The 18,421-nt window shown below is 38.2% G+C and overlaps 2 protein-coding genes across 7 annotated transcripts in view; one reads left to right on the forward strand and one right to left on the reverse strand.

Moving 5' to 3' along the window:
• The window catches only part of hspbap1 (hspb associated protein 1), a 14,623-nt gene extending 9,394 nt beyond the window's left edge, over positions 1-5,229 (reverse strand). For 2 of the 6 annotated variants that reach the window (XM_017709524.2, XM_017709520.2), the window contains exons 1-4: positions 5,118-5,222; positions 3,959-4,202; positions 1,532-1,716; positions 74-210 (exon numbers count right to left, since the gene is read on the reverse strand). In XM_017709524.2, coding sequence (XP_017565013.1) covers positions 74-210; positions 1,532-1,716; positions 3,959-4,142 — 506 coding nt within the window. In that variant the 5' untranslated portion in view covers positions 4,143-4,202; positions 5,118-5,222. Of the gene's footprint in view, positions 1-73; positions 211-1,531; positions 1,717-3,958; positions 4,203-4,874; positions 5,024-5,117 lie in introns of those variants that run through there. The other 4 variants (XM_017709525.2, XM_017709522.2, XM_017709521.2 and 1 more) reach the window with 4 other exon arrangements.
• A 149-nt stretch (positions 5,230-5,378) lies between these two features.
• Positions 5,379-18,421, forward strand: part of slc49a4 (solute carrier family 49 member 4) — a 53,547-nt gene continuing 40,504 nt past the window's right edge. Inside the window, exons 1-2 of the mRNA XM_017709518.2 lie at positions 5,379-5,824; positions 14,131-14,224. Of these exons, the coding sequence (XP_017565007.1) occupies positions 5,524-5,824; positions 14,131-14,224 (395 nt within the window). The 5' untranslated portion in view covers positions 5,379-5,523. The remainder of the gene's footprint in view (positions 5,825-14,130; positions 14,225-18,421) is intronic.

The raw sequence follows: 18,421 nt of genomic DNA on the forward strand, positions 1-18,421 counted from the left end.
TCAAGCAGTCCTAAAGCTTTTTTCAGTGTGCTTTATACAGTTTTAGGGGGTTTCTAAGACATATTATCATTACCTGCCTTGGACTTGAAAGACAAGGTTGCAGCCATAAGAGTCGAGGTGACATGGAGTATTAGCGCCATTAGTACCAATCCATAGAGTGCTTTCTCGCCCATCACGGCCAGGGTATCCAAAGTCTGACCAGACCACACCCTGAAACACATCAAAGTTCATTTGGATCTTTGATTAAAAATTCTTTATTAATAACAGCATTGCTGTGAATGGTCGCTATGTGGCAGAATAACCAAAGAAAATAAAAAGAAAGGTGCCACCACATGACCAGCTCTTTATCTATGCATTTATTATTTCATATATTACTCCATGACAGAATGATTGTGATGCAAAGTGAAAAAATTAGCATATTTACTTGTTGCACATTACATTTTTATAACTATCTGAGCTGTCAATCATTTTCTTTCAAACTAACAAAAAGGAAACTGAGAAAGTGCTCAGGATGCTGCCCAGCAACCTGGATAATGAAACCATTAACATATCCAGGAGACTGTAAATGACAGACTGAGCAATCTAGGCTTTCAGAAACTTTTAAATGGCACTATTCATCATTTAAGAAAAGCTCATGTCTGCCAGTCTCACAGGGCTTGGCTTTGGTAGGACTGCTGTCAAAAGAGAGAACACTGGCAGCTCATGAGCATTTATTATCATTTACAAAGAAGGAGGGAGAATGCCAGAGCCACACATTCAGGTCAAAACAACCTTGGGGCAAACTAATGCAGCCTTTCCACCATCACTGTCTGCAAACTGAACACACCACAACATAAGGCACCATCAGGTTTGAGGACAAGAGCTGGAAATCACACTGAGTGATTTATTGCTTCATTTTTTTAAGCAATTTTGTGAGCTATCAGAAGACTCATTTAAAGGACGCTTTAAATGTGTGTAATGTAGAGGGAAGATTCAAAGCATAAAAGGCAAAGAAATATCAGCAGTTATAGATTATGACTGATGAATGCTTCATGAAAATATCTGCTCTTTAGATGAGGGTGGGTAGCAGCAATGGGGTGAATGTGAAAATGATGACAAAATGTCCGACCCACGTATAATTTAATGTCAACCCAATGTATCCATTAACAGATATACACTTGGGTCTTCTAACTGGGTTTTCCAGTAGACATCACAGCTCCACTATATAGAATTTAGTATACAGTAATTCTGGCTGCCATATAAGAAGCATGAGACAAAGGACTTCATTATACTGGGGGGAAAATGTCTGATCATTAAAATTGCAGTACTTGTACAATGAAAATACAGTGAAAAGGGTCATTTTACAGTTTTAGAATACCTATCTATATTTATAGTCCTATAAAAGTTGCATAATTATATATTTTTGTTATTAAAACGTGTGGTGCTGCTATAAATCCCTGTGGAATGAAACAGAATGAAAACAATAAACATTAAAACTAGTAAAAGGTTACAGGATAATATAGAGGGATGCATGCACAGTATATTGAGTTACCTTAAACATGGCGGTATTGTCTTGAAAAAGCAGGGCAAGATACTTATAGTCAGCATAAGCCCAGTACTCTGAAAGAGGATAGGCAGTGAATGGACCTACAGATGAGTCACTGCTTCCCCTGGTCCAGCACAAAAACTCTGCAAGGGTTGCTTTGACATACGTACATTCAGTTTCAAAAAGAGGAGCTGGAGGAATAAAAGAAAGACAGAATTAAACTCAAACTAGAGGGAAAGAGAGAGAGACTGTTAGAAAACTGCCATCAATATGGCCTCAAAGACAATGTAATGCCAGCATCTGCTCTTCTAAACGCAATGCTTACTGATTCAATACAACATTTGAGTGAAAAGCCCAATCTTTACAACCTGCATTTTATTTTGAGATGAGGTTTTGCTTATTCACTGCCTTTTACCTTTTGTAAGTGGATTTTTCAATTAAATCAAGAAAATGATTTGTTCTACTATTAGCTTGAACAATGTGTCCATTCCTGTATGTGAACAGTAAAGATAATCAGGTGTGCCAAATTACTTCTTCTGACAGAGTGGGTGTCTTGTCATCACTGTAAAAATCATCGCTGTAAAAATTGATTCAGCAGTCAAATTAACCAGCACAATATTGGAAGAGATGTCTACCTTTGTCGTGCTGAGAGAGTAAATTATCTGGTCCTGCCATTGATGTACAGCAAGGAGAGCTCTGACAAACAAAGCTGTCTAGAATCTCGATTTCCAGCTTAAAGTGTACAGGTTTTTAAAAAGCTACTTAAACAAAAGCTTGACTGAGATGCAAATAAACCATATTCATGAACGCAATAAAGGTACACTTGCAACACATTTTTGTCTATCAACTGTTCATTTTTTTCCATTGGCTCCATTAAATAGCATTTTGGACTTGAAACCTTTAAAACCATGCAGAGAAAAGATTTTTTTTCATACAAGAACAGATTTGTATGCAGTATGAATAGCACAAATGTTAACTACATGATCAGAAGTACAAACCTCAATTCCAAAAAGGTTGAGACAACATGTGAAATACTAAAACACAAAGCCATGATTAGTAAATTCTGTTTGATGTCCTTTAAATTGAAAACACAATATTTGGTGTATTAAGTATTTTAAACCTTGCTTTTTTGTAAATGTACGCTCATTTCAAATTTGTGGCCTGCAACACATTCCAAAAAAGTTGGGACAGGAACATGTTTACCACTGTATTACATCTCCTTTCCTTTTAATAACACATAATAATAGCTTGGGGACTGAAGACATCAACTTTTATCATCAATATTAAAGGCAGAATTATGTGCTGTGCGGCGACACAATTTTGGAAATTGGCAAGCCTTGATCCTTGATCATAAAGCACTAGGCCTTTCCTCGAGGCTCATTGTAGAACCAAGCATAATTACATACCTTGTTCAAGATATTTTTTTTTTTAACATTTCATAACATTTCTAGTCTTAAACTGTCCCTGTCCCAACCATTTTTATGAAACATGTTATAGGCATCAATTTGAGAATAAGCGAATATGTACAAAAAATGATTAAGATATTGGGTAGAACTCAATTTCTTGTCTGTTACTGTCAGGTCTCTGTGCAGCCGAGTCAAGATCTTCAACAATAAACTTAGCAAACCATTTCTTTATGAATCTTCCTTTTCCATTTCATAATAACAGCATTTACCCTTCGCATTAACAAGTGTTTTTGGTGACTGGGTGGCATTCAGCTTTCACTTGACGGCAGGAAAAGCCAGGTGTAAAAACCTGTGCACTGTGATCGGATTACATTCGAATCACACTATCCACATTCGGAGGTGGTCAGAGACAGATCTTGGCCACTTTTAACGTTATCTGTATACAATTTTGTTTGCAGAAATGCATCTGCTGACTGCCGACTAGCAGCTGAGAGAAAAACAATGCAATAAAAGGATATGTGAGGCTGAAGTTTTCCTCAGACGAAGTGCCTTCATGAACTCCAAGCTGATGAAAGAACCCAAGCCAAGCTTGTTGACTCATATTTTAAACTGAGTAATGGGAAATGAGTAAACATAAAAGTAAAACATAAAAGACAAACATGCGATGACATGCTTTTTACCAGGGAAAAGAAACTGAATCATCTGGCCACACTGGGGATGCAGTTAAGTTAAAAGTGTACATGGAATCCAGCCAAATTTTATCCAAATACAATCCGGCCATGAACCACACATTAATGCAAGGTCTTAACAGCCTCTTACAGTTGACTGGGGCAGCTCTAACAGGGCTGAAATTTGACAAAGACACTTTGTGTGGCATCCTAAGACAGTACTACGATGAAAGTCATTGACTCTTTAGTATGATCCATAATTCAGACTTTATAACTCAAGCAATCAATTGTTTTCAAGAATGACTGGTGCTTCTCCATTTGTTAGTCCAAATAAACAATATGTGAGCTGTAAAGCTTACCTTTCTCTTCAGTCTGTTTCCCAATACGAAAGCATACAGACTTCTCTCCTAGACAAAGTGCCAAATGCTCCAGAGTCCACTCCCGCCCTGGCCAGTCATCAGTCATGTTTAGGAACACAGCTGGCTTATGCAGAAACTGGATTATCTTCTGCACCTCTGTTGGGCTGAAGGGTTTGGTGGCCATATCTCCAGAGATCACTGGTAACACTAGGAAGAAACATTGGGCCTCATTCTCCAACTGCTCCTAAGAAGAAATTCCTTCTTAAAACCCAATTAAGCAGCTCATAATGATTCTGACATTCACCAATGATTTCTTATTTGGGAAAAGAACCTACACACACTCAAGAGCACAAAGTGGTGATCAATTCTGTGGTTTAAAACACAGAACACCTTATGAATCTGACAGGCACTTGGGGCCTTCCTCAAGAACAAATTTAAGAAAAAACTTGACGCCCAACGTTTGGATTGTTTACATAAACTCTTGACAGTTGTTCTATCACAAAACCTGATCCACAATCACCAGGAAGCCATCAGGTTATGCGTTTAAAATGGTACTTTGCCCCTTTCATGAAACCTTTAATGGGCCTCAGTTACACGGACTTTAAAGCGTTCTTGAAAGTTGAATAAACTCAGCTTGATGAAAAATGTAGAGACCGCAGTGTTTCACTTCTTGTGCGATCACATCTTAACACAGTGTTGTCCTGTGTAAAGTATTAACATACAAGCTGAGCGAAACGCCGAGTAGTGCACTGATAAAAAATAAAAACATTTTAACCTTCGAAACGTGGTTTTCTTTTATCTTGTGCTCATTTTTATGTTGGAAAACACCTGGCCTACATTCAAATATATTTCAGAAAACCCTACATCCAGAGAAGCGCCAGCTATCTATCACTGCTCTCACTGTATTTTCACTTACAACTAAGAATAGAGAAGTAAGAACAACACGGCGCTGGAGAAGGAGAGCGGCGTTCCGGTAAGCCCGAGAGAAGCGCAGCCTCCGTCCGGCCGTCTGTTTTGCTTTACTGAGTCAATGGGCCCAATGAGATCATTTTCGAAAGCAGGTCGATACTTTATTCACTTTCCTGTCTTTGTTTTTACACAGATTACATCTGGATGAGACTGAAAGACCAAACAGCAACAAAACAATCAAAACTCTCACATTATAACAGCTACACGTGAGTGCGCGCGCTCACTTCCCCGGAAAGCACTTCCCGTTCGCTTTTCTCGCTTGTAAACAAACTCACGTGAGGGCCCGAGCTGAGATTTTTATAAAAACCAACAGGAAGCGAAACTGTGGCCATTCTGGCTCTACCAGCTCTGAAAATGCCTCTTTACCAAACGACCGCACAGATCCAACATGGCGAGCTAAGCGCTTCGGTTTCCGTGCTCAGTCGCCATTTCCGCTCGGCCGCGGCGCGTGCGTGGTGAAGTTTGAGCGGTGGTCGCGTTGACAGCGGCTGTTTGTGTTTCTTGTGTTCGGTCTGTATGTTTTAACTGGTTCTTGTAGGAGACTTCGCCGAAGCGCACACAAAACACAGACACAGCAGCAGCAGCACGTCGTGTCGATGGGTGCCGTGGAGAGCACGGAGGGGGAACGGGAGCCTCTGCTCGCTCCGAGGCCGCCGGAGGAGCAGGGCGCTCAGCCCGTGAACAGCAGCAGGGTGTACGGCAGACGATGGGTGGTTCTCACTCTGTTCTCAGTGCTGGGATTTTTACAAGGGATGGTCTGGAACACTTGGGGTCCCATACAGAACTCTGCCAAACATGCCTTCGGCTTCTCGACGACAGACATCGCTGTGCTGGTGCTCTGGGGACCCGTGGGCTACATCCCCTGGCTCCTGTTTATGTGGCTCATGGATAAGAAAGGTGAGGGGTTTTTGTTCTGTCTAAAGCACGACCACCTGCCAGCACTGCTCTCGACACTCTTTGGGTAGACAGTTGTGAATTAATCGTTTTCTTTTGAAAAAAGAGTCGTAACTTTAGCATATAGCTCGGCTTAACGGTCAATTCTACCGAGTTTTCGAAATGTCTGCATAATTCAGAGTCATTCAGACGTGTTTAATGAAAAATGATTCGTTGTAGAGAAAATTACAGACCCGGATTTCTTTGCTGTGGTGGTGATGGGAACCAGGGGTTGAAATATAGCCATTTTATTTACCATCCAAAACCACTAGGGAACCTATTAAAAACCGAGTTTTTACAGTTAGGTAGTGTTTATGATGGTAAAATGGTGGGAAATCTGAAAAAAAAAAAAAAAACAGGATTTATTTGGGGACCATTTTGCCATACCAGCTCCTGCATGTATCCCTCCACCATGAGTGCATTAAAATGAATGGGTTATCAAGATGTTTTAGGAAACTTAATCACAACACTGTCGTAAAACAATGTCTCACACATCTCTCTGTGTATTCATAACCGTTTTGTATAATACTTTTCTCTGAGGGAACTTTCAGAGGCGTTCATGTCTTCAAACGCCTGATTCCTGTCACTGCACTGTGAACAGTTACGTTTCTTTAGAATGAAGCATTTCGCACCAAACCAGGCTGAATGACTTTGTTTACGTCCATTGAATCATGGTTTTAGAAATAAATGTAAAAAATGGTGGAATTCCTTTTAAAGAGCCGATACCATGGAAAATGAAAAACATTCCTCTTTTGAGACATGAAAGCCATGTTTTGCATGCCCCTGTGTTTCAGCCTATAACAGGTTAGTTCCACTCATTCACATTGAGGTTATAAGGAGTGTTTCAGTCTTCACTTTGTGCACTTCTTTTTGAATAAGGGCAATACCAAAATCAGAAAACAGGTAATGTACATACATCAATCTTTAAGTTGTGGTAACAAAACAGCCTGTTTGATTCTAAAAGATAAAGAAATGTTGGAAAGTGGTCTCTTAAAAATGTATCATGACTGTGTTTGATACATAAAGCCATGCAAATGTCATCAGGGGTGGACATCAGGGGAAGAATACCACAATGATTGGATATGATTGTCAAAGATTTGCTAAAATTTGAATAGCCACTATAAGCCATCTATTAGGAGACAAAACATGTCACTCACAACCGTTATAAAAAAAAAATCTTCAGTCAATCTACCCACACTCAAGAGCACAAAGGTGTGAACAGTTCTGTGATTTAGGAACACCTCATATATCTGACGTAGACTTTTTCTTAGCAAGAGCAAATTTAAGCAAAAACTTAGAAAGACATTGGTGAATGAGGCCCATTGTCTTTCAGTCTAAACCAGACAAAAGTACTTTGGTGACACTTCAGCCTCTTCTGGTGCTTGACTTCACAAGAGTGCTGCAGAATGTCCTTAGTAAGAAATGACAAACTTTCCTTGCTTTTCCTGTTGTTTATGCAAATCAAAACAGATGAATGGCAACTTAAATATATAAATAAACTCTGTTTTAATGAGAGCGGTGTAATAAGACAAAGGCTGTGCTGTTGACTTTTTCAGCACAAAAATGGTCATCCTGCGATTTGTTAGTAAAAAGATAAAGATAAATGTAGGACATGTAGCAACATTGGAATAGGCTTATCAGTGCTAAGTCAGTGTTTTCTTTAACATGACTGTGTTAGATTACTTGGGGATGCTTGAGGCATGTTATGGCTAGTCTTCTCTCATTGAACAGGCTATCACGCTGGAATTTCTCCACAAAGGCCGTTACGTAGTTTAGTCTAAATGTCATACAAATGTTCAGATGGTGGAAGTTCTTGTTTTGCTAAAGCGACATGGTAACCAGAAAAACTCCTGACAGATGCTCGGTCACAAAACCAGTTCCACATAATCACGAGGAAGGTAACGTCAGAAGTCATCAGGTTATGTGTTTAGTGTGGCACTTTGCCCCTTTCGTGAAACATTTAATGAGCCTCTGTTATGTGGACTTTAAAGTGTTCTTGAAAGTTGGATAAACTCAGTTTGAAGAAAAATGTAAAGGGACTCAGTCACCTGGGAAGATTACATAATTTAATGTGCGTGATTTCTCTTTGGTCTTTCCAGTTACACCCACACATGGGCTAAATGGTGAAATATGTAAAGATACAGATGCTACTGTTCCTCTGAAAGTTCTCAGGACCCTCCAGATCACAGGTCTCCTTATGCCCTTTGATTTACTAGGAATATATGGGGATGGTCATGCTGCTTGCTTAGTACAAATTAAAACCTGTCATAGAAGGGATGGTGGTTTTAAGAGTTTATTAACCTACTGGTGATTCTGTTTATGTAACAAAGATCAATGTAGATCACTCTATTTCTGGAATATTTTGGCCTGTCACAATTCTAACAAACCAGGTGCTAAACTGGCCTGCCTGCACTCTTTGGCCTCTCACTTCTTCATTAATGGCAGAAAAATCTCACTCTGTACTGGTTGCAATATGCAGCTGAAAGAAAAAGGACTTTCATTATGAAAGTCTTCTGATAATTTCCTCTTTTCTCAAAACTGGGTCTACTTTTGTAAAATGGTTATTTCTCAGAACGTTTCCAGCAGTATTGTAATTGCTCACCGTGGGAGGATGTTACCACAGGAAGCTGTTAAGGAGGTCTAGACTGCAGTGCAGTTTACAATACAGTGCATATTATTTCAACTTGCAGAGCTGTAATTAAAGGATCTTTACACATAAATGCATGTAATCCCTCACAAATCTTAGCATCCCCCATTCTCTCTCTCTCTTTATCCATCTCTCTCAGATATACACAGATATACACATCATTTTTGGCTAACCAAAGATGTAGGGGAGGGCAGGGTTGTAATTAATTGGCACAACATTAAAAGGCTTTAATTTTTTAAAAGATGAAACAACAACTCATTAAATACAGCTTTTAACCCAGCTGAGGCAATACAATTATGAACTTATTAAATTACCATAAGTTAATCCAGCCCACAAATATAAACATTAGATGGCAAACAAATAAAGATTCTGAATCAATGAAAGGAATCATTTGATAATTTTTTTTTTCATTTTTAAATATTCAGATTTTATGTATAAGTAGTTTTATATGTAAGTAGAAGACTGTGCAAAATGCAAAAAAGTCAATGTAATGACATGCAAGTTATGTAAACCTTATATTTTTTTTGCATTGAAAATACAAAAAGATAGTATAAAGACAACATATCAGATGTTCTTACTGAGAAATTGTATTGATTTTTGAAAAATATTTGCCCATTTTGAATTTAATGCCGGCAACATGTTTTAAAAAATAAAGTTAGGACAGGGGGATGTTTTACCACTTTGTTTCATTACCTCTTCTTTTAATAACACTATATGCATTTGGGAACTGAGGAGACCAATTGCTGTAGTTTTGAAAGAGAAACACTTTTTATGTTTTTGCTTGATGTATGATTTCAGCTAATCAACAGTTTGGGGTCTCCTCTTTTTTTTTTTTTTTTTTTTTTTTTTTTTTTAATTTTTTTTTATTTTGTTTCATAATTTGCCAAATATTTTTAGTGGATGACAGGTCTACACTGCAGGCAGGACCAGTATAGCACCTGGACTCTTGCACTACAGAACCATGCTGTTATAATGCTGTTGATGATGCATAGAACTCAGTTACTGTCACAATTATTACAGAATTTCCTTATTGCAGTTATTTGAGATGAATGATTATTTAAGCTGACCACAGTCGGTTTCCACAGTCAAATAAATGAATTCTTTGAGACGCATACTGGAACTTATGTAAAAGAAAGTTATAATGTCAAACTGACTACTCAAACATATTTAGAGGGTAGCGCTGAATATTGTTTGTTTACTTGTTAGCTATGCAGCCAATTTTAAGGTTTTTAGTATGTAAACATGATAACCCCAAGGTGTTTCAATTTGAAAGTACTACCAGTTTTAAATGCTAAGTATATATGTCTAGGAAGCAAGATAGCTAATAAGTCAGTTTAGCCACAAATGCAACTAAATTGTTAATTGCAGTTTTATATGTATGATAATTAACTGTCAGTCATGATAAACCCTAGTTAGAGTAGCATTTAGCAAAATCCAGGTGCCTATGTTTGTAGTTAGGTGAAAGACTTCTCCAATGCATTGTAGAAAAGACTTTCAAATACATTGTTAGCATGAAGGTGGTACCTAATTCTAGTTTTACTGACGTGAAATGCAACCATCTTCTGCAAATGTCCAACCATGAACCTTTGGAGAAATTCTTGCCTCTCTAACTGTTCTCTTCAATGTGAGTGAAACATGTATCCTCTTATAGGCAGATTCAGGACAGGTCTAGTTATTGTAAACTTCTTAAATATTGCTCAAACAGTAGCTGTTTCATTAAGCTATTTTTGTTAAAGCCATTGCATGGTTTATAAAGGTCAGCATAATTCTCGTTTCATTTGTGTATTCATTGTGTTGATAAATGACGATGGGAAATTGGCTTCTGTGTCAGCCAAAGGTTCTCTAATACAAGGAGATTTCACTCTCCTCTACTGTTTGGCATTGGAAAAAAGCATAATACCCAGCTTGGACAGTCAAATCCAACCAAGTTATCAGCCAGTCATATCTGACCTTGACATGAGTGAAGCTCTTCCAAGTGTTAAGACCGCTGTCTTCAGCAACCCTCTTTTATAATTCACTGAAATACTGATGGTTACAAACTACAGCCATTTAGTTCTGCATATACTTCACTATAAACGAATGTTGGTGCTGCTGTTTCTAACATTTAATAATATTTCTAGCCACTGTTAATGACACTTTTCTGGGTTACTGTCTGCTTTAAGCTATTATGTAATGAGAACATATGTTTTATCATCCGGAGGTTGTGAAAGAAAATGAAATAATCGGCAGAAGTGCACAGTTTGGATGTTTGCTGGCTTACCGGTTAGTTAAAAATGTGCTAATTGTTCTGGAATAAAACAGCGGAAATCAGAAATGACATGAACGAGCTCACCAAGTTAATGTGTTAGACTAATGATTGCTGTATATCTCTGGGGGAGGGTGTCTGTGTTAGCTCATATTTATACCCCAGTGAAACAGGAAGTCAGGGTTGACACCTTACTTCCTGAACACTCAGGTGGACGGTAAATGGAAGTGAAATGTAAATGGGAACATACTTTAGTTACATTTTGTTCACAACCGTATCCGCAAAATGCCCAGAAAAGCTTATCATGATTTCATCAGGCGTAATGTAGGATTGATGTACTGGTTAACCTCTGTCCTCCCAGTGTTATGAACACAAGCAAATCATCCTCTTGTCTGCAGAGACATTGCCTCTGAATAGGATTGTTTGATAGGGATATCAGTCCCAGCAGCTGTAAACTGACTGTGACTTGTCTTTGCTGTATTCATGGCTACGAAAGGTGTCTTTGAAAAGGTCAGGAACTTGCTTCATAATTCACTCCAAAAGCAACAGATTTAGTGGATAGAACCTAGAGTATCTGCTGTCTGCATCACGTGTGAAAAAAGCCTGTGTAGTATGTTTTTTTTTTTTTCTGAGACTGGATTTATGTGTTATGGCAGGACTTTCCTTGCATGTGAAAGAACTGAAACTGCCAGAGAGGAAAGTGTTGGTTTCAAGCTTCCCTTAAACGATGGTCATGTGAATTGTATTGGGAACAGACAGGCGGAGAAGGAATTGAGGCAGACAGGAAACTCAGCTCATGTTTTAAACATTTTTCTTAGCCTTTTGATACAGGAAAGGCACATCACTAAGGCCTATCTTAACTCAGAATGTTTAGGCTATCTCAAGGACACATCAGGACATCTCCAGATTGCATTAAACATCTTAACATCTTATTGATTACCCTGTATGGAAGAGTACACTCTTAGAAATAAAAGTGCCACAAAGGGTTCTTTGGAGCAGTGCCAGAGAATAGGGGCACACAACTCTAATCCTGGAGGACGGGTACCTTCTCAGACACATCTGATTGGGCTCATTTTTTAACTGCCAGTTTTAGAGGGTGTTTTTGAGTAGGAAAACCTCCAAACTGACACCAGCCATCTAGGACCGGAGTTGTACAAGAATCTTTATATAGAACAGAAATGCAAAGCACTAGTGATTAGGGCTGAATGGTTAATCATTTTTATAATGAAATCACAGTTGAACATATTCATTTTTTTTATTCAAAATATTCAAGGGCTGCAGTTTATAGCCTACATTATTAACAATGTTGTTGTAATACATTGAAGTTCTACCTTGTAACACTGGGGTTGTAAACCTCCTGAAGCAACCAAGCAGCCATGTGCTGTGTGCGTGACATGCAACTAACTGGCAGTCTAGCACGCTATGTTCAGCTTTCAAGCCTCAAGTAATCACAGTATTGGTAAGAAAAAAGGGCAATTAGTTATTTTCCTCAAATCACTCAACTCTACTAGTAATTACATGTTCATCAGTGCACGCTTAAGCTAAAAATTGGCTGCTAAATTATCAGCTTTAATTCAGTATAGGGCTGATAGTAATTGTATTTTCTCATATATCGGTTAAAATATATCAGATGCTGGTGAATTGTGCACTAGGGGTGGGCAATATTACAATAGTTCATTCTTATTGTGCTAAACTTTCTCATAGTATGCTATTCAGGGCATCAGTTGTGCTTTTTGTGGATATTGTCAGTACTTGCTTACTTATACTAACTACATTTCATTATAAAATGAGCATAATAAGGTCTGTTTTATGTGGCACTATCACAACTCAGACAACTTTAATATTAATGATGCATTTTGTGTATCTCATATCTTAAGACTAGGAACATTTGTGAAATTTTAAACGGGTGATATAATCACACTTGGATGACAAAGGATGACAAAGATCAGTGAGGATGGGTCAAGATTCACCACTTGGCTAAAAATGCATTAACAAACAGTTTGAAAATAACAATCCTCGACCAGAGATTGCAAGACAGGCATTATACCCTCTGCAGTACAGGATAATTCAAAAGATTCAGGGAATCTGTCGGAATATCTATGTGCAAACGACATATCCGAAAACCACAATTAATGCATGTGACCTTCAATCATGTAGAGAGCATTGCATGAAAAAATGGCATATTTCCATGATAGAAATCATCACGTGGGCTTGGGGATACTTTGAAAAACATCTGTGAATAAACACCCCCCTTCGCTGAGTCTACAAATGCAAGTTAAGACTGCACAACACACAGTGAAAGCCACATGTCAACAAAAGCCAGAAACGCTGCTGACGTCTCTGGCCTAAAGCTCATCTGAATTGACTAGTGCACAGTGTAAACATGTTTTGTGGTCTGATAAGTCAACATTTCATATTATTTATGTAAATAATAGACACCTAGGCCAAAGCAGAAAAGGACATTCATATTGTTACCAGTGTAAAGTTCAAAAGCCAGGGTTTGTCATGGTATAGGGGGATATTAGTGGTTAACCTGCATATCTGTGAGAGCACCATTTAATACTGAACACATTTTGGAGCACTATGTACGGGTTATTAGATGTTACCAGATGTCTCTTTAGGGGCACCCATGCTTATTTTAATGTGACAACATCAGACCACATTCTGCTCATGTTATGACAGCATGTCTGCGTAATCAGAGAGAGTAGGTGGTAGACTGACCTGCCCGCGGTCCAGACCTGTCTCCCAAAGAAAACGTGTGTCTTATTAAGCTCTAAATACTACAACAAAGGCCTTGTACGTTTGCACAGCTGAAGACGTGTATAACAGATGAATAAAATGTGCTTTCAAAACTAGTGACTGAAGACCAAAAAAAATTCATTCATAAAGAGTTGTTAAAAGGTGATGTAACACAGTGGTAAGCACCATTTTTTGGAACATGTTACAGGCATAATATTTAGAATGAGCATAATTTTTTTTTTTTTGTACTATTTTCAAGTTAAAACAGGTCAAACAGAATTTATTAATGACTGCTTTCTGTTTGTTATATCGTATTTTTGCCATGTTGCCCACCCCTGTTATGAACACATTCCTGCATAATAAAAGCAGTGATGAATTCTATGATTTGTTTTAGGCTAAAATCTAATATTCTGAACAGAAAATAGTGCACATTTATTGCTATAGCATCTACTCTTTCTATGCTGATAAGCACATCCAAAGCCTACAAGTAATAGAATCATTAAAGTGAGTTTTTCTCTTTTGTGAATCTGGTGTTCTCTCCTGCAGTCTTATTGAACCTTCAAAATGTGTGAAAATCGTTTTTTTATGATAAGTGTGAACTTGCTCCCTGACTGTTTCCCCTTTTGTCCTGTGGTGTAGGGCTGCGGGTGTCTCTGCTACTCACAGCCTTCCTCATGGTGCTGGGCTCTGTCCTGCGGAGTGTTCCCCTCACTGACCTACAACTGAGACGCTGGTAAGACTCCAATTCACAATACGTCATTTCACCCAGAACTTCTTTTCAAAGAATAACATTTTGGAAAGCAATTTTCAAACCTTGCCTTAGAAGGATTTCAGTTCAATTTAAACCTTATCATTCTGTTTTGCCCCTGGCTTCTTAGTTATGATGAGATTTGTGTCATAAGGTGGACTTTTGTGGCGTTTGAAATCCTTTTCTGGGAGTCCACTTTTATTTGCTGCTATGTAATATGCTTGTAAAAGTGGAAACGAATCACACATTAAAGCAGCAGAACACATTTTCCACAGTTTTCAGGCTTTCAAATCTCATAGCGTTTAAGCTACTACATGTTATCATTATGTTTGAAAGACCACTGTTTGTTTATTACTTGAGTGCATCTACATGGGACTTTTGGACTGCAGAATTGTAAGAGTATTCACAGCACTCACTTCTATCTAGATAGATTGTAATGCAGCCTGACCAAGATGAATGTGTTTCGTGATTAGCATTATTTTTGCATACATGAAGAGACCACCTAAATGTTAAAATTGTTTAGGTAATAAAGGTATATAATAAAGAAGGCAGAAAGCAAGTAAGCAAAGAAAGTCTGCCGGGCAAAGTAGAAAAATTAGGGTTCATTTGGGTTTTTTTTTAATTCACATTTGTAAATAAAACAAAATCTAACATCTTTTCGAAAACTTCATGCTAGAGCAACTTCAGACTGCAGGCGCAAAGCTGTACACATTTAAACATTAGGTATTCTTCTAGAGTATTTAGCAAGCAGTCTAAAGGTGAATTAGACCTTTCTCATTCCTAGTGATCTCAATGATTTCATTAGATCCTTTCTCATTTGTTTGTTTTTTTTTTTCTGTTGCTTGTATCTAAATACTCAATTTTGGTAGGGGTATAATTCGGTACAACACAGTGGCCTCTTGATTTGATGACATTTTTTTTGTTTCTGCACAAATAAAGAATGCCTGAAAATCTGCCTTATGTTAATATTAATGTGCTGATGTACATTTACGAGGGATGTGCTTTTCCTTCCTAGTCTCGATTGTGAGGTAAAGAGGAGGTGATATTTTCAGAGGAGGGAGGGTCTGCCCTTGTTGTGGTCTTGCATGTTTAGTTTTGATTTTACATCATGCAGTATAATAAGTTTTAATCTAAAAACTTTATCTGCTCTAATCAATGAATTGTTCTGGAGTGGTAAAAGGGCTGCAAAGTATGACTAGTCAAGATTAAGTGTGTATTAAAATATTATCTTAAACTAACTATAAGTGCCTTAATGTGAACATGTTTCCAACGGCACACAACATGACTAAGGAGGACAGAGGATGTGATTAGGAAGGCAGAGATGGTGCAGCTGTAACTTGACTAACTACTAGATGCCAAGTCGTCAACTACTACTGCTGCACTTTTTAGCTCTAGTGTTAGTATTAACTCATTAGCTCGTTTAAGACTGTTTCTGTTACTCCAGTGTAGTGATCAAAAGATTTCCCTTATTATCTTTGAGTAATAAGGCAAGCTTGTAAATGTACACCACTGAGCTACTCAGATTTTGTGACAGAATTTTTAAGCCTACTAGCACTGATGTACTGTGTTTGTGTATTATACATTAGTATCATTTGTTTTTTTGTTAATGTCTTTCTATTCATTCATTCTTACAAATACTGAAATATCCAAATTAGTCTGAATTGCACTTCCCAAGATGATATCACCTAAAGGGCCATGGATTTTCTTCCTGCTGTAAAATGAATATTAGTGTAGTGACCCAGCAGTCAATGTTGAGGGTCTCACACCACAAATGAATCCAAGAAGTCTTTCATTTACCGTTGTGTAGGAGATCTGATTATGCCACATATTAATCATAACAGTGTTAGTTACTGTTCATCTAGATGTTATAGTATAAAATGTTTAACAGGGAGTCTGCTATTGTCTGAAATACATCACATCAGAGACATTTGATTAGGCTTTATGCTGCATAAGTTGCGTGTTTTCTGTATGTGCCTTGCTGTAATGCCAGGTAAGATCTGCAGCTGCAAAAAACATTCCCTCCTGAATCATGCATGTCCAGAAAAAAAACAGTCTTTCTTTCTTTCTTTCTTTCTTTTCTCAGAGAAGTAATTGCTCATCTGATTAAGGTTCATAAGGTTATCTCAAAGACTTTACAGGAAGTAATTTCATTAGACTTGCTTCTGTTAATCTGTTAATATGTATTTCTTATCACATTTAACAATGAGTTCATTTCAAATGATGTAAAGCTACTTTTTAAGGTCACCTGAGGGCAGAAAAATCATATTTCTTAAATGACTATGGGAAAGTGTTCAGTGGGTTAGTGAATGTCTTTTGATTTTAAACTCATGCTGCTACAGTAATCAGTTTCCTGTAAATAAAGTTTTGTTGTTATTGTCTTTATGACAATATAAGAAGTGCATGAGGACAATGGGAGAGATGTCCATTTCAACTGAGAATAGCAGAAATACACTATTGCTAAAAGTATTCAGTCACCCATCCAGATCATTGAATTCAGGTGTTCCAATGACTTCCATGGCCACAGGTGTGTAAAAGTAAGCACCTAGGCATGCAGACTGCTTCTACAAACAATTGTGAAAGAATGGGTTGCTCTCAGGAGCTAGGGAATTCCAGAGTGGTATCGTGATAGGATGCCACCTGTGCAAGTCCAGTCGTGAAATTTCCTCTTTACTAAATATTCCACAGTCATCTGTCAGTGGTATTATAACAAAGTGGAAGCAATTGGGAACGACAGCAACTCAGCCACGAAGTGGTAGGCCATGTAAAATGACAGAACAGGGTCAGCAGATGCTGAGGCACATAGTGTGCCAACACCAACTTTCTGCAGAGTCAATAACCACAGATCTCCAAACTTCATATGGCCTTCAGATTAGCTCAAGAACAGCGTAGAGAGCTTCATGGAATGGGTTTCCATGGCCGAGCAGCTGCATCCAAGCCTTATATCACCGAGTGCAAAACAAAGCGTTGAACGCAGTGGTGTAAAGCACCGCCACTGGACTCTAGAGATATGGAGACGTGTTCTTTGGAGTGACTAATCACACTTCTCCGTCTGGCAGTCCGATGGACGAGTCTGGGTTTGGCGGTTGCCAGGAGAACGGTACTTGTCTTACTGCATTTTGCCAAGTATAAAGTTTGGTGGAGGGGGGATTATGGTGTGGGGTCGTTTTTCAGGAGTTGGGCGCGGCCCTTTAGTTTCAGTGAAAGGAACTCTTAATGCTTCAGCAGACCAAGAGATTTTGGACAATTTCATGCTCCCAACTTTGTGGGAACAGTTTGGGGATGGTGTGCAGTCATGTTTCAACATGACTGCACACCAGTGCACAAATCAAGATCCATAAAGATATGGATGAATGAGTTTGGTGTGGAAGAACTTGACTGGCCTGCACAGTCCTGACCTCAACCTGATAGAACACCTTTGGGATAAGGGCCTTCTCGTCCAACATCAGTGTCTGACCTCACAAATGCACTTCTGGAAGAATGGTCAAATATTCCCGTAACCACACTTCTAAACCTTGTGGAAAGCCTTCCCAGAAGAGTTTAAGCTGTTATAGCTGCAAAGGGTGGGCCGACATCATGTTAAAAACTATCGATTAAGAATGGGATGTCACTCAAGTTCATATGCATGTGAAGGCAGACGAATGATTACTTTAGGAAATATAGTGTAAATATTACATTTCCTGAATCAATGCTCAGCTATATTGGTAAGATATGCTTTGCAAAAAAAGATTTCATTATCTTTTTAGTATTATATATTATTCATGAGGAATTCATTACAGAACAAAGAACTGCTAAATGATGAAAGTGTTTTACTTTTGGTGGGCACTAGATATTACAAATATTTATGCAAGTCAGTGTGATTCTTCTGTTACCAGATTTTAAGTTTCAGGCTTGTGGCCATGGTCCTTCACACAGGATTTTAGAAGAGCAGTGTGGCAGCCTTGCTCTTGAATTTTCTAATTAGTGAAGAAAAGAGCAGGGGGGTGAAAAGTGTTCCTCAAGGTCATTCACAGAACACACAATCATCTGTTTGTTTGTGCGTTTAGGTAGGAGTAAAATGTTTGCTGTTTGGGTCTTATTCAGGGTTGTAGCATACACTTTTAGGCAATTAACACTGATGCTCCTAATTAGAAATAGACAGGAGCATACAGAAAAATATGTAAGCGCAAACTTAATATGAAGTAT

This window comes from Pygocentrus nattereri, chromosome 6 (genome assembly GCF_015220715.1).
Source record: "Pygocentrus nattereri isolate fPygNat1 chromosome 6, fPygNat1.pri, whole genome shotgun sequence".
Taxonomy (NCBI): Eukaryota; Metazoa; Chordata; class Actinopteri; order Characiformes; family Serrasalmidae; genus Pygocentrus; species Pygocentrus nattereri.